We start from the raw sequence: 12,529 nt of genomic DNA, 5'->3' as shown, positions 1-12,529 counted from the left end.
GAATTGGTAATATATGTACCATTTTTAAAGAAAACATGAGTGAGCAGGCAAAACACATTTCTTTTATTCCTTATGGGATTCATATTCAACTGTAGGTTATAACAGAATGGAGCAATCATAAAACAAAACATGGCAACAAAGAAAAAAATGAAATGACCCCTGTTCAAAAGTCTGCATACCCTTAGTTCTTAATAATGTATATTGCCCCCTTTAGCATCAATGACAGTGTGCAGTCTTTTGTAATAGTTGTCTATGAGGCCCCAAATCCTTGCAGGTGGTATAGCTGCCCATTCATCTTGGCAAAATGCCTCCAGGTCATGCAAAGTCTTTGGTCGTCTTGCATGAACCGCACGTTTCAGATTTCCCCAGAGTGGCTCGATGATATTAAGGTCAGGAGACTGATGGCCACTCCAGAACCTTCACGTTTTTCTGCTGTAACCACTGGAGGGTCAACTTGGCCTTGTGCTTAGGGTCATTGTCGTGCTGGAAAGTCCAAGAGTGTCCCATGCGCAGCTTTCGTGCAGAAGAATGCAAATTGTCTGCCAGTATTTTCTGATAACATGCTGCATTCATCTTGCCATCAATTTTCACAAGATTCCCCGTGCCTTTAGAGCTTGCACACCCCCAAAACATCAGTGAGCCACCACCATGCTTCACAGTGGGGATGGTATTCTTTTCACTATAGGCCCTGTTGACCCCTCTCCAAACATAGCGCTTATGGTTGTGACCATAAAGCTCTATTTTGGTCTCGTCACTCCAAATTACAGTGTGCCAGAAGCTGTGAGGCATGTCAAGGTGTTGTCGGGCATATTGTAACCGGGCTTTTTTGTGGCATTGGCGCAGTAAAGGCTTCTTTCTGGCAACTCGACCATGCAGCTCATTTTTGTTCAAGTATCGTCATATTGTGCTCCTTGAAACAACCACACCGTCTTTTTCCAGAGCAGCCTGTATTTCTCCTGAGGTTACCTGTGGGTTTTTCTTTGTATCCTGAACAATTCTTCTGGCAGTTGTGGCTGAAATCTTTCTTGGTCTACCTGACCTTGGCTTGGTATCAAGAGATCTCCGAATTTTCCACTTCTTAATAAGTGATTGAACATACTGACTGGCATTTTCAAGGCTTTTGATATCTTTTTATATCCTTTTCCATCTTTATTAAGTTCCTTTACCTTGTTACGCAGGTCTTTTAACAGTTCTTTTCTGCTCCCCAAGGCTCAGTATCTAGCCTGCTCAGTGCATCCACGTGAGAGCTAACAAACTCATTGACTATTTATACACAGACACTAATTGCAATTTAAAAAGCCACAGGTGTGGGAAATTAACCTTTAATTGCCATTTAAACCTGTGTGTGTCACCTTGTGTATCTGTAACAAGGCCAAACATTCAAGGGTATGTAAACTTTTGATCAGGGCCATTTGGGTGATTTCTGTTATCATTATGATTTAAAAAGGAGCCAAACAACCATGTGATAATAAATGGCTTCATATGATCTTAAATAAAAGACAGCTTTTTGCATGATCAGACATATTTTCAAAATCAATGCCAAAATTTCACAATTTCTGCCAGGGTATGCAAACTTTTGAGCACAACTGTGTGTGTGTGTATATATATATATATATATATATATATATATATATATATATATATATATATATATATATATATATTGAGGGGGCGGTCTACAGGTCTTCTCAGAATCCTGTAGGAAACACTGCACTCTTATATATTTTTAAATTGGTGTTCCATGTACAGATTTAGAAACATCTCTCCAATTAGTAATACTGAATTTTCAATGTCTAATTAATCGACAGGGTTGGGAGGGTTACTTTTGAAATGTATTCCACTACAGATTACAGAATACATGCTGTAAAATGTCATTTGTAATGTAGTCCGTTAGATTACTCAAGGTCACTAACGTATTCTAAATACTTTGGATTACTTCTTCAGCACTGGTAGATTTTTTCACTTGTTTTGACTATAAAAACTCTGCCAGTACAGTAAAACAAAATACACATGTTAAAACCTAATTATCTCATGCAGTGTTTCTAAAACAAGATTAATCAAATTGATCTTGTTTTAAGGATTTTTAGATATTTTTACAGGAAAACAATACAAAAATTATTATCAAGAATATGATTTTTGCCGTAATATCAAAGGTCTTACTAGAAAAAAAGAAATGATGATCCAATGTGAATTTTCTTGATAAAAAACTATGATCGTGCCTGGTAACGTGGCTAGAATGTCTAGAAATAGCATTTTAGCTTATTCTTCTGCTCCAAACTTACTTCTCTATCTGCTCGTATGAATGTAACACATCATAAGAAAGTGTTTCACCGCTGTTTAAATGCACTTTGGATCACATCACTTATATGTATAAATGTTTTCCATCTGAAAGGACTAAATATTAAATGAAACAAATGACAATAAAATGCAAAGTAATCTCTTCAGTAATCAAAATAATTTTTGAATGTAACTGTATTCTAATCATCAATTATTTAAATTGTAACTGTAGTGGAATACAGTTACTTATATTTTGTATTTTAAATATGTAATCCTGTTACATGTATTCTGTTACTCCACAACCCTGTTAATCGATATTAATCGAATCGAGATCTTGTGAATTGAAACTGAATCGAATCGGGGCATCTGTACCGATACCCAGCCCTAGTTTTGTTTATGTTTTTCAAGTATATGGGCATGTATCAAGTGACATTACTGGAGGTCCAGATTTTAAAGCTCTTTATGCAGGCTACTTTCTCTTATATTTGCAGTGCAATGCCATATAAGCACAGGTAAGATCATGGATGGCACATTACTCTGGTTAGGTTAACGTATCTAGTCTTTGTAAAACAAAAACAAATAATAGTATTTGTAATGAGAAAAAAGTAGCTTAAACACATTTAGAAACTTTAATTGCAACTGCCTATCTAGATAATAGCTGTACCTAATAGATTATTTAAAATTAAACAACACTGTACCATTTTGTCAAAATACCACAATTACTACTGTAAAATCGTGATAAATTTTAGTATGGGTGATGATGTGTAATTTGAAAAACCTTAATTTTGGTGCATGGCACAGTGTTGTCACTTCCTCCTCAGTGCTGTTTAACATGTCGGGGCTTGTCTACTATTTGAGAGGTTTGACTTCCTCCATAGCGCTTTAAACTAGAAAATTCTCACTAGAATTAAAATGAGTGGCATCCGTTTTGTGGTCTGCGCCACTCTATAGAGGGAAGACCATTCGATGCGCCCACGCTCCAGAGATACAGTAGGACAGACCAGATCATTAGAGCGAGTGGTTTTGTGATGGCTCGCACCATACTCGCGCAAAAAAAAAAAACAGGCTACAATCGCATCGTGCAAATGTCCTTCAAATGAGATGCATATCAAGCACGCAAAAAGCACTGAACACGAGATGAATATCATTAAATTTGCCTTGGCAGCCCAAATTTTCATTGGAGGAAGAACCCTGGGTAAGTTCTTTCCCTGCTGTCTGCGACCCTTTCCGAATAGACAAGGGTCGCAACCCACCAGTTGAGAAACACTGCTCTAAAAATGTATATTTTCATAGATACCTTTAATTATGGTAAGATTCAGATCAAATCAAATCAGATCAGACTCTCCCATAATAAATGTCAGGACAAATACTGTGTGTATCTGCATAAAAATAATGTTCCAGGTTCAATACAAGTTAAGCTCAATCAACAGCATTTATAACAATGCTGATTACCACAAAAAAATTATTTCCCTTACGATTGCAGTTCCAGCTCTTGCAATAACAGTGAATAGGGCCAGTCAAGTCACAACACATAAACATTATATGTGATAACATGATGTTTAATGTGATAACATCACTTACTAACCTTATCTGTGTAAAGTTATATCCAATATTACAACTTAATTGTCATAACGACGTAACGCTGGTAAACCCTGTAATCTGGTTAATGCCGTAGCGCTGATAAATCCCTGATTTTATTGCACTGAAATCATGCAAACACAAATAATGTTTACATCATGTGATTATACTTTTGAAACAGTGTGTATTTTAAATTTTAAGGCCTGGCTGGTAGGGGTGTGCATGAAGCCATTACCTGTATCTGTATTTTTATTTGTTACTATGACAAAATTATTTGTATCTGTTTCTGTATTCGGACAGAACCGGATGTGGGTATGGCTTAAACCAGAAGTGCCTCAAAACTAAATTTAAAATGTAACTCTCTTACATTTATAGTTTCTGTATAAAAAATATCCCTCGGATAGGCCTATTTATATTATTATTATTAATTATTATTATTAATATAGCCTAATAATAATTATTACTATTTAATTATATTATTGATATATTCTTTATTTTTTTCTCACCAGATCAATCTGGATATGTAGGCTACATTAACTGCGGAACTTTGGTTTCTCCTGGTATTTTTGACGTTAATATCTGCTGAAACAGAATTTTCATTTAGCCTATGTCTGTGCAGTGTGCAAGTATAACAATGTTATTCTGGAAGCACGAGGTGTCAAGCAATTGTGAAAGGTCAAGCACACATTTTGCAGCGAATATTAAATAGTATACAAAAACAAACATTAAAAGAAATGAGAAAAAAAAAAAAAAAAAAGAGTATAAACAGGTGATAGCATCGTAAATCTATATCAGAAATTTGATGGTAGGCTACACTCGAGGCTTATTTTGTGTGCACATATTTTAACATAATGTGGAGGACATAATTATTTAGTTAAATTACATGTGCTGAATTAGCGAAATGCAGTGGAATAAATAGCAAGAGCGAGCCTCTATATTTCTAGAAAAGCGGAAAAAAAGCACATGTTTTGGTTTCTTCGCAATCCTCCGTGTGCAGGAATATTCTGAATAGATTTACAAGTATTTAAACCTCTTTGGGGCATTTAAACTATTTGGGGATAAAGGCTAAACCATGCAATTACCTTCAATTGTGATATGGATGTAAATGTGGTCAGCTTTAAGAGACGGGCATACAAGCTTCGCTATAAAATCATCACTTCTCTCGTCAGGAATTCAACATTGCGCTCAGGTTGGTTTATGAATCCTTAAGTGTGAATCATGTGAAACAGGCATTTTAAAAAGTGGAAAATATGGGGGGCCTGGGTAGCTCAGTTGTAAAATACGCTGGCTACCACCCCTGGAGTTCGCTAGCTCGCTAGTTTGAATCCCAGGGCGTGCTGAGTGACTCCAGCCAGGTCTCCTAAGCAACCAAATTGGCCCGGTTGCTAGGGAGGGTAGTGTCACATGGGGTAAACTCCTCGTGGTCGCTATAATGTGGTTCGTTCTCAGTGGGGCACGTGGTGAGTTGAGCGTGGTTGCCGCGGTGGATTGCGTGAAGCCTCCACACGCGCTATGTCTCTGTGGCAACGCGCTCAACAAGCCACGTGATAAGATGCGCAGGTTGGCGGTCTCAGACGCGGAGGCAACTGGGATTTGTCCACCACCACTGAGGCGAATCACTACGTGACCACAAGGACTTAAAAGCACATCGGCAATTGGGCATTCCAAATTGGGAGAAAAAGTTGGAAAATCAAAAAAAAAAAAAAAAAAATGGAAAATATTGGAAAATATGTATAATATAGTATCTTAGTTAGTTACTCATGACAAGATTAGATTTGAAGACTGGAGACTGAAACACAGTCAAGACCGCGACCATCCGATAAACTTGAAATCACACCGTGCACATTTTCATTCATAAGGTTTACACTGTAGTAATAATGGCTTCACAGACTCATCATTTGTTTTTAATTTTCAATATGTTTATTTAAAATATCGCTTAATTCCTGTACACGTTGGATGATCAGTCTTCCGAATATTTTCTCTATTATTCGGATGAATTCGTTATTCATTTTGAAGTCATTATTCGTGCCTTGCCGAATAAGGCTTAAATATATTCGGGCACATCCCCACTGGCTGGCCCCATCCACTTCCATTGTAAGTACCATACTGTAATCGTAATTTTTATTTGACTTTTTTTAATAAATGAGAAATGAGTCTGAATTATTTTTGGTAATTAACATTATGTCATAAATGCTCCTGATTGAGCTTAACTTGTATCGAACCTGGAACATTCCTTTATGGAACAATAATTTGTGACATCATCATTGGAATGTGCAGCACCATGGAGCTCTGCAGACGCAACAGAATAAAACACAGCTTGTGTATGGCTGTATACTTCTTTAACTAGGGTAATTTGCAGAGTGTAATGCCCCCTGCAAATTGTGCCCTATCCTAACCTCTCGAGCACTGGTCACTGTAGCTGTCTAGAGTGGATGTGCAATTGCACCAGTATATAAGTTCCAGCTAGTGGCTGGGGGAGTCGTCTTTACTTTGCTCGCAGGGAGGGGGACAACTATAAATAACAACATTAGTCACATAAAATCTGCTGACTGGTGATATCACTCTGGTGGGTGTGTGCTTATATCTCACGGTCTGATTGGGGGGAGTGTTGCTTGCACTGTACGGTTGCAAACACAGAGACACATACAAGTGCACACAGATATGAATACATGCAAAAACAAAGACATGCACAGATATGTCTCAAGTTTTAATCTAATAAATATTTTGGAATCATGAGTGTTTGCCGCAAAATCTGTCCTTGTGTGGTCCAAAGAGTTTCTGGCTATCCTTGGCCACCTCCTCCTCCAGATTATTCAACGTGCTGCAAGTTGCAAGCTGCAAGTCAGAGCTTCATCAAAAACAAGCTCTGCCTCTCAAACCCAAACAGTCCTTCAAATGCTCAACTTCACAAAAACACACTTAAATACACACACATACTCTATGTTGCCCCTAGGCCTCAAACATACTTAAACTTCTACTTTGAAGCTTTACAAGACAAGCACACTCAGAACGCTATATATTTACACAAGTAATCTGGACACATACGACATATCCACACCATCAGGAACTGAGCTGACTGAATTTAAATAATCCTGAAAAAAACAATTACTACCACACACACAACTCCGACTCATACAAGGAAAGCTCTCCCACACCACACAAGCCCTCGTAATGAATAACTGAGGGCAAATTGTTCTAACGGTGAAGTTTCCTTGGAACCTTAAAGTTACTTTCAATCATAAAGGATATTTGCACAAACTTCTAAAGAGTTTCATAACTCCTTGTGTTATGAAAGTGTTGGTTAACCAATCGTTCCAGATATAGTGTGACTCTGTCTGCAAAACTTTCAAGACAGAACTGTCTTCTTAAAGCACTGCAATTCCTGAAAATGTTCATTCCTCAAAACATTTCCCATAAAAAAGGCTTAGAGATGAATAGGCTCCCCCAGTCCTGACATGCCCAGCCTTATAACTGCTGGCAAAGTTTCTCTGTTATCCATTAACATCCAAACTAATGCCCACAGATGAGCTGGCTCCTAAAGACTGCCAATTGGGTTTAAAAGACCCCATAACAAGCACTGTATCTGTAATCTGCCATGTTACTCTGTAATTAACACTATTGCTCAGTGAACTGTTGCAGCTGCTTAAGACTGTGGGGTGATTCCAGTGAGGAGTGTGTTTGTTCCCCTGCCATTCCAGTCTCACTGTTAAAGGAACATTCCGGGTTCAGTACAAGTTAAGCTCAATCAACAGCATTTGTGACATAATGTTGATAACTGCAAAACAATAATTTCAACTAGTTCCTCCTTTTCTTTAAAAAAAAAAAAAAAAAAAAAAAAAAAAGCACAAATCAAAGTTACAGTGAGACACTAACAATGGAAGTGAATGGCGCCAATGTTTGGAGGGTTTTATGGCAGAAATGTGAAGCTTATAATTTTATAAAAGTACTTACATTAATTCTTCTGTTAAAACTCATGTATTATATGAGCAGTAAAGTTGTTTAAATCGTCATTTTTAAAGTCATTTAAGTGTTTTAGGGATTGTTGACATTACATTGGCATGGCAACAAAGTTGTAAAATTGGATATAACTTTACAAAGAAAAGGAAAGTAAGCGACTTTATCACACTAAAATCTGTTAACATCCATATTGTTTACATCTTGTGGCTATACTTTCAAAATGTATTTTAATGTTTACAGACTGGCCCCATTCACTTCCATTTTAGTGCCTCACTGTAACCTTGATTTTGGCTTTTTTTTTTTTAAAGAAAAAGAGGGGCAAGTCAAAATGTATTTTGTGGTAATCAATATTATGCCGCAAACGTTGTCAATTGAGCTTAACTTGTATTGAACCCAGAATATTCCTTTAAGGACTGAAGAATTGTAGCCAACAACTTCTGCACTTTCCTCAAGGGCCTGACTGTCTTGCTCCCTTTTCTTGTTGTGACTCTTAACTCATAACTCTCTCTTACACCAATAGAGTAGCCAATAAAATGTGCAATGGGGCAATAAAACAACTGGTGTTGACTAACAACAGTTTGCTGAATGGCAAGAGGTCAGTTTTGTTGTCAATGTAGTATGGCACAGGTTTACTATTTGGTTTACACACAGCTCACAGTTTACCACTGATAAAGCATGGAGCAGACACCTCATTATTTGACCAATATACTTGATAGTTTTTCCAGATTAATCCTCAGACAATTTTTTTTAATTTATAGACTGGCGGCCAAAAATTTGGAACTCAAATTTCAACTGATCACAAGGTATAGTCAGGACATTAATAACATTAAAAATTACAATTAGAAAACAAAATGTCAGCTTCTTAAACTACTTCAAAGAGTTCTCATCAAAAAATCCTCCACGTGCAGCAATGACAGCTTTGCAGATCCTTGATATTCTAGCTGTCAGATTGTCCAGATACTCAGGTGACACCTCACGCTTCCTGTAGCACTTGCCATAGATGTGGCTGTCTTGTCAGGCACTTCTCACGCACCTTACAGTCTAGCTGATCCCACAAAAGCTCAATGGGGTTAAGATCCATAACACTCTTTTCCAATTATCTGTTGTCCAATGTCTGTGTTTCTTTGCCCACTGTAACATTTTCTTTTTGTTTTTCTGTTTCAAAAGTGGCTTTTTCTTTGCAATTCTTCCCATAAGGCCTGCACCCCTGAGTCTTCTCTTTACTGTTGTACATGAAACTGGTGTTGAGCGGGTATAATTCAATGAAGCTGTCAGCTGAGGACATGTGAGGCGTCTGTTTCTCAAACTAGAGACTCTGATGTACTTATCCTCTTGTTTAGTTGTACATCTGGCCTTCCACATCTCTTTCTGTCCTTGTTAGAGCCAGTTGTCCTTTTGTCTTTGAAGACTGTAGCGTACACCTTTGTATGAAATCTTCAGTTTTTTGGCAATTTCAAGCATTGTATAGCCTTCATTCCTCAAAACAATGATTGACTGACGAGTTTCTAGAGAAAGCTGTTTCTTTTTTGCCATTTTTTGACCTTAAGACATGCCAGTCTATGGCATACTGTGGCAACTCAAAAACAAACACAAAGACAATGTTAAGCTTCATTTAACAAAACCAAACAGCTTTCAGCAGTGTTTGATATAATGGCAAGTGATTTTCTAGTACCAAATTAGCAATTTAGTATGATTACTCAAGGATAAGGTGTTGGAGTGATGGCTGCTGGAAATGGGGCCTGTCTAGATTTAAACAAAAATGGCTTTTTTCAAATAGTGATGGTGCTGTTTTTTTACATCAGTAATGTCCTGACTATACTTTGTGATCAGCTGAATACCACTTTGGTGAATTAAAGTACCAATTTCCTTACGAAACAGCAAAATCTGTATATTGTTCCAAACTTTTGGTCGCCAGTGTATATATATGTAAAAAGGAAAGAGTGACTAAAGTAATTTCCCCAAGTCACAATTGGGTAAATGTCATTCTACAAATCTATAAGAAAACATTAGGCTATTTCTGTGATAAACCCGTTTAATCCTGTAGTTTAGTTGTGGAATTTGGACTGATGTAAACTCTTTGTTAGTAGCTAAAATCTAGTTAGGTTGCTAAATTTAAAAGACATGCTATCGTCATCTAAAAACCCAGTCATGAAATATGTGCAAGTAAAACTTTCCCATTTCACTTTAACATATATATTGCTTGCGTCAGGGATTTTTCTCCGTACACACTACTGAAACCTACTGACAGAGTTTCACTCAAAAGGTGTAGTCCACCTGCGCACAGGTAAACATGCGCGTTCACGCGTCCTCACCTCCTCAAGCGCGCTCACAGTGCTGCGACAATCGTTCATTTTAGTCTGAAACCCAGAGCTTCCAGGAGACGACAGGTCCTCTTTCGCCAAAGAAATGAAATCCAAAATGCTTATTTTCTCCGGCATGTTTCGACTTAAAATCCAACTGTCCCAAACGACGAACAAAGCTGAAAAAAAAAAAAAAAAACTCCGTGAAAGACCAGAAACCAGTTCACGCGAAGTGCATCTTCCCAATAAAGTCGTTTAAATCCACCAATGAGCGTGATTTCCAATGAAAGAGAATTAAATATTGTTTCATATCTGGGATTAAAGGTGTGAGCGTCAGTCCTCCGTGTGATCCGCCGTGTTTATGTGTTGGAGAGACTCTCAGCAAAGTTTCTCTGCGCCCCCTTGATCTACAGTCTTTCTCAGTGCCGAGAGAGCATTCAACAGCGCGTGCCATGTCCCGATTGCGCGCGAGCAGGGAGGGAATAATTCCAGCATCACGTGGGAATGTTTGCATTCACTGGGCGCGCGGTGAAAGAGTGAAGTCTTTGGATTTGTTTTGTGGATGTGAGGAGGATGAAAATGAATCTGTTTGTTCTTTCATTGTGAAATAACTCTGATTTGTGCTCTCAACTTAAGCCTTGCTTGAATCTATGGCTATTTTAAAAATCATACTCATTCATAATATCATGAAATATCATACACTTTTAAGTCATTTGAATATAGTCAATTTATTCATTTTATATGTTTTTTATTTATTTATTTATTTATTTATTTATTTATTGCACTCTTCCCCAGGTGACCGTTTATCTAAAAGTAAGGAATGTGACAGGTTTTTATACGTTACATAAATTACATATAATTTGCTTTCCTCTGTGTGTTTAGGATTTTGTGTAATTGCTCATTAATAATTTCCTGAATTGAAATTTTTAGTTTTATTCATTAAGTAAAAGTATTTGGCTTGTTGTAAAGTCAGTGCATTGTGCGCTCCATTCAGGGGCTCTTTAAAAGAGTAATGGAATATGTTGGTGCCAATGGAAAGGTTTGTGCACTTTCCTTCTTTATTCAGGTGTCAGCAGCTATAAGCTTTTTACTAAGGACTTACACTCGGTGTGCATGAACGAACCTGCTTCATCTATTTATCTCATGCCAGAACAAAAAATAAAAGGTTTGCTTCACAAACACAATTGCCCGTTTATTTACAGCATTTAGATTTGAAAAGGCATATTGAATAGTGCTGTTTTGATGCATCAGAGCAGCTTCCCAAAGGCCAGATGACAGGAAGACAGACATTATTTATCACTTTGAAGGATATGGTTATGTGCCACAGTTTGCTGAACACCACAGCCATAAGAAAAGTATTAGGAATTGTTTTTCCCACCGCCCCTGCAGGCATGACAGCCATACCTGTTACTTCTTCCTTCTTGGGCCTCTGAATAGACGTGCACCTTACCGTATCCTTCAACAATACAGTATACTAATATATCTGATGTAATGTGCTTAAGTTTATCCCCCTAGGTATGCATAATGAGTTCTAGTGTATAATTGGATTATTACTTTCAATTAATAAATTAGACTATAATGGACACTATAATTTGCCTCATAGGGTACAACAGGGCTATAAGGCAGATCTTAAAGGGATAGTTCACCTAAAAAGGAAAATTCTCTCATCATTTACTCACTCTCATGCCATCCCAGATGTGTTTGACTTTCTTTCTTTTGCTGGACACAAACAAAGATTTTTAGGAGAATATCTCAGCTCTGTAGGTCCTCACAATGCAAGTGAATGGGTACCAAAAATTTGAAACTCCAAAAGGACATAAAGACAGCATAAAAGTAATCCATAATACTCCTGTGGTTTAATCAATGTCTTTAGGAACGATATGATAGATGTGGGTGAGAAACAGATCAATATTAAAGTCATTTTTTACTATAAATCTCCACTTTCATTTTCACATTCTTCTTTTGGTTTTGGCGATTTGCATTCTTCGTGCATATATATCGCCACCTACTGGGCAGGGAGGAGAATTTATAGTGAAAAGGACTTAAATATTGACCTGTTTCTCACCCACACCTATCATATCGCTTATATAGATTTAACCACTGAAAAAACATGTATTTATATATATATATATATATATATATATATATATATATATATATATATATATATATATATATATATGTATGTATATATTGGACCAACATAACTTGTGTGAAAAGAAATAATAACCGATGGTTGTTTTGTTTAAAATTCATATATATATATATAAAAAGGTGTCAAGGGAGTGTTTTACCCCACACTTGGGGTATAAGGCCCTCACATTTGGGGTAAAAGGACCACATGGGGGTTTAAGTGTTATCGTGTAAATACAGGGACAATAATTATAGGACTAAATCTGTCAACATAGGCAAATACT

General features: G+C 37.1%; 1 protein-coding gene across 2 annotated transcripts in view; it reads right to left on the bottom strand.

Moving 5' to 3' along the window:
* Positions 1-10,563, bottom strand: part of LOC127455096 (arf-GAP with SH3 domain, ANK repeat and PH domain-containing protein 1-like) — a 50,831-nt gene extending 40,268 nt beyond the window's left edge. For both annotated transcript variants that reach the window (XM_051722678.1, XM_051722680.1), the window contains exon 1: positions 10,125-10,563. In XM_051722678.1, coding sequence (XP_051578638.1) covers positions 10,125-10,250 — 126 coding nt within the window. In that variant the 5' untranslated portion in view covers positions 10,251-10,563. The remainder of the gene's footprint in view (positions 1-10,124) is intronic.
* Between the last annotated feature and the right edge of the window lie 1,966 nt (positions 10,564-12,529).

This window comes from Myxocyprinus asiaticus, chromosome 17 (genome assembly GCF_019703515.2).
Source record: "Myxocyprinus asiaticus isolate MX2 ecotype Aquarium Trade chromosome 17, UBuf_Myxa_2, whole genome shotgun sequence".
NCBI lineage: Eukaryota > Metazoa > Chordata > Actinopteri > Cypriniformes > Catostomidae > Myxocyprinus > Myxocyprinus asiaticus.
This window is presented reverse-complemented; position numbering and strand designations above follow the sequence as displayed.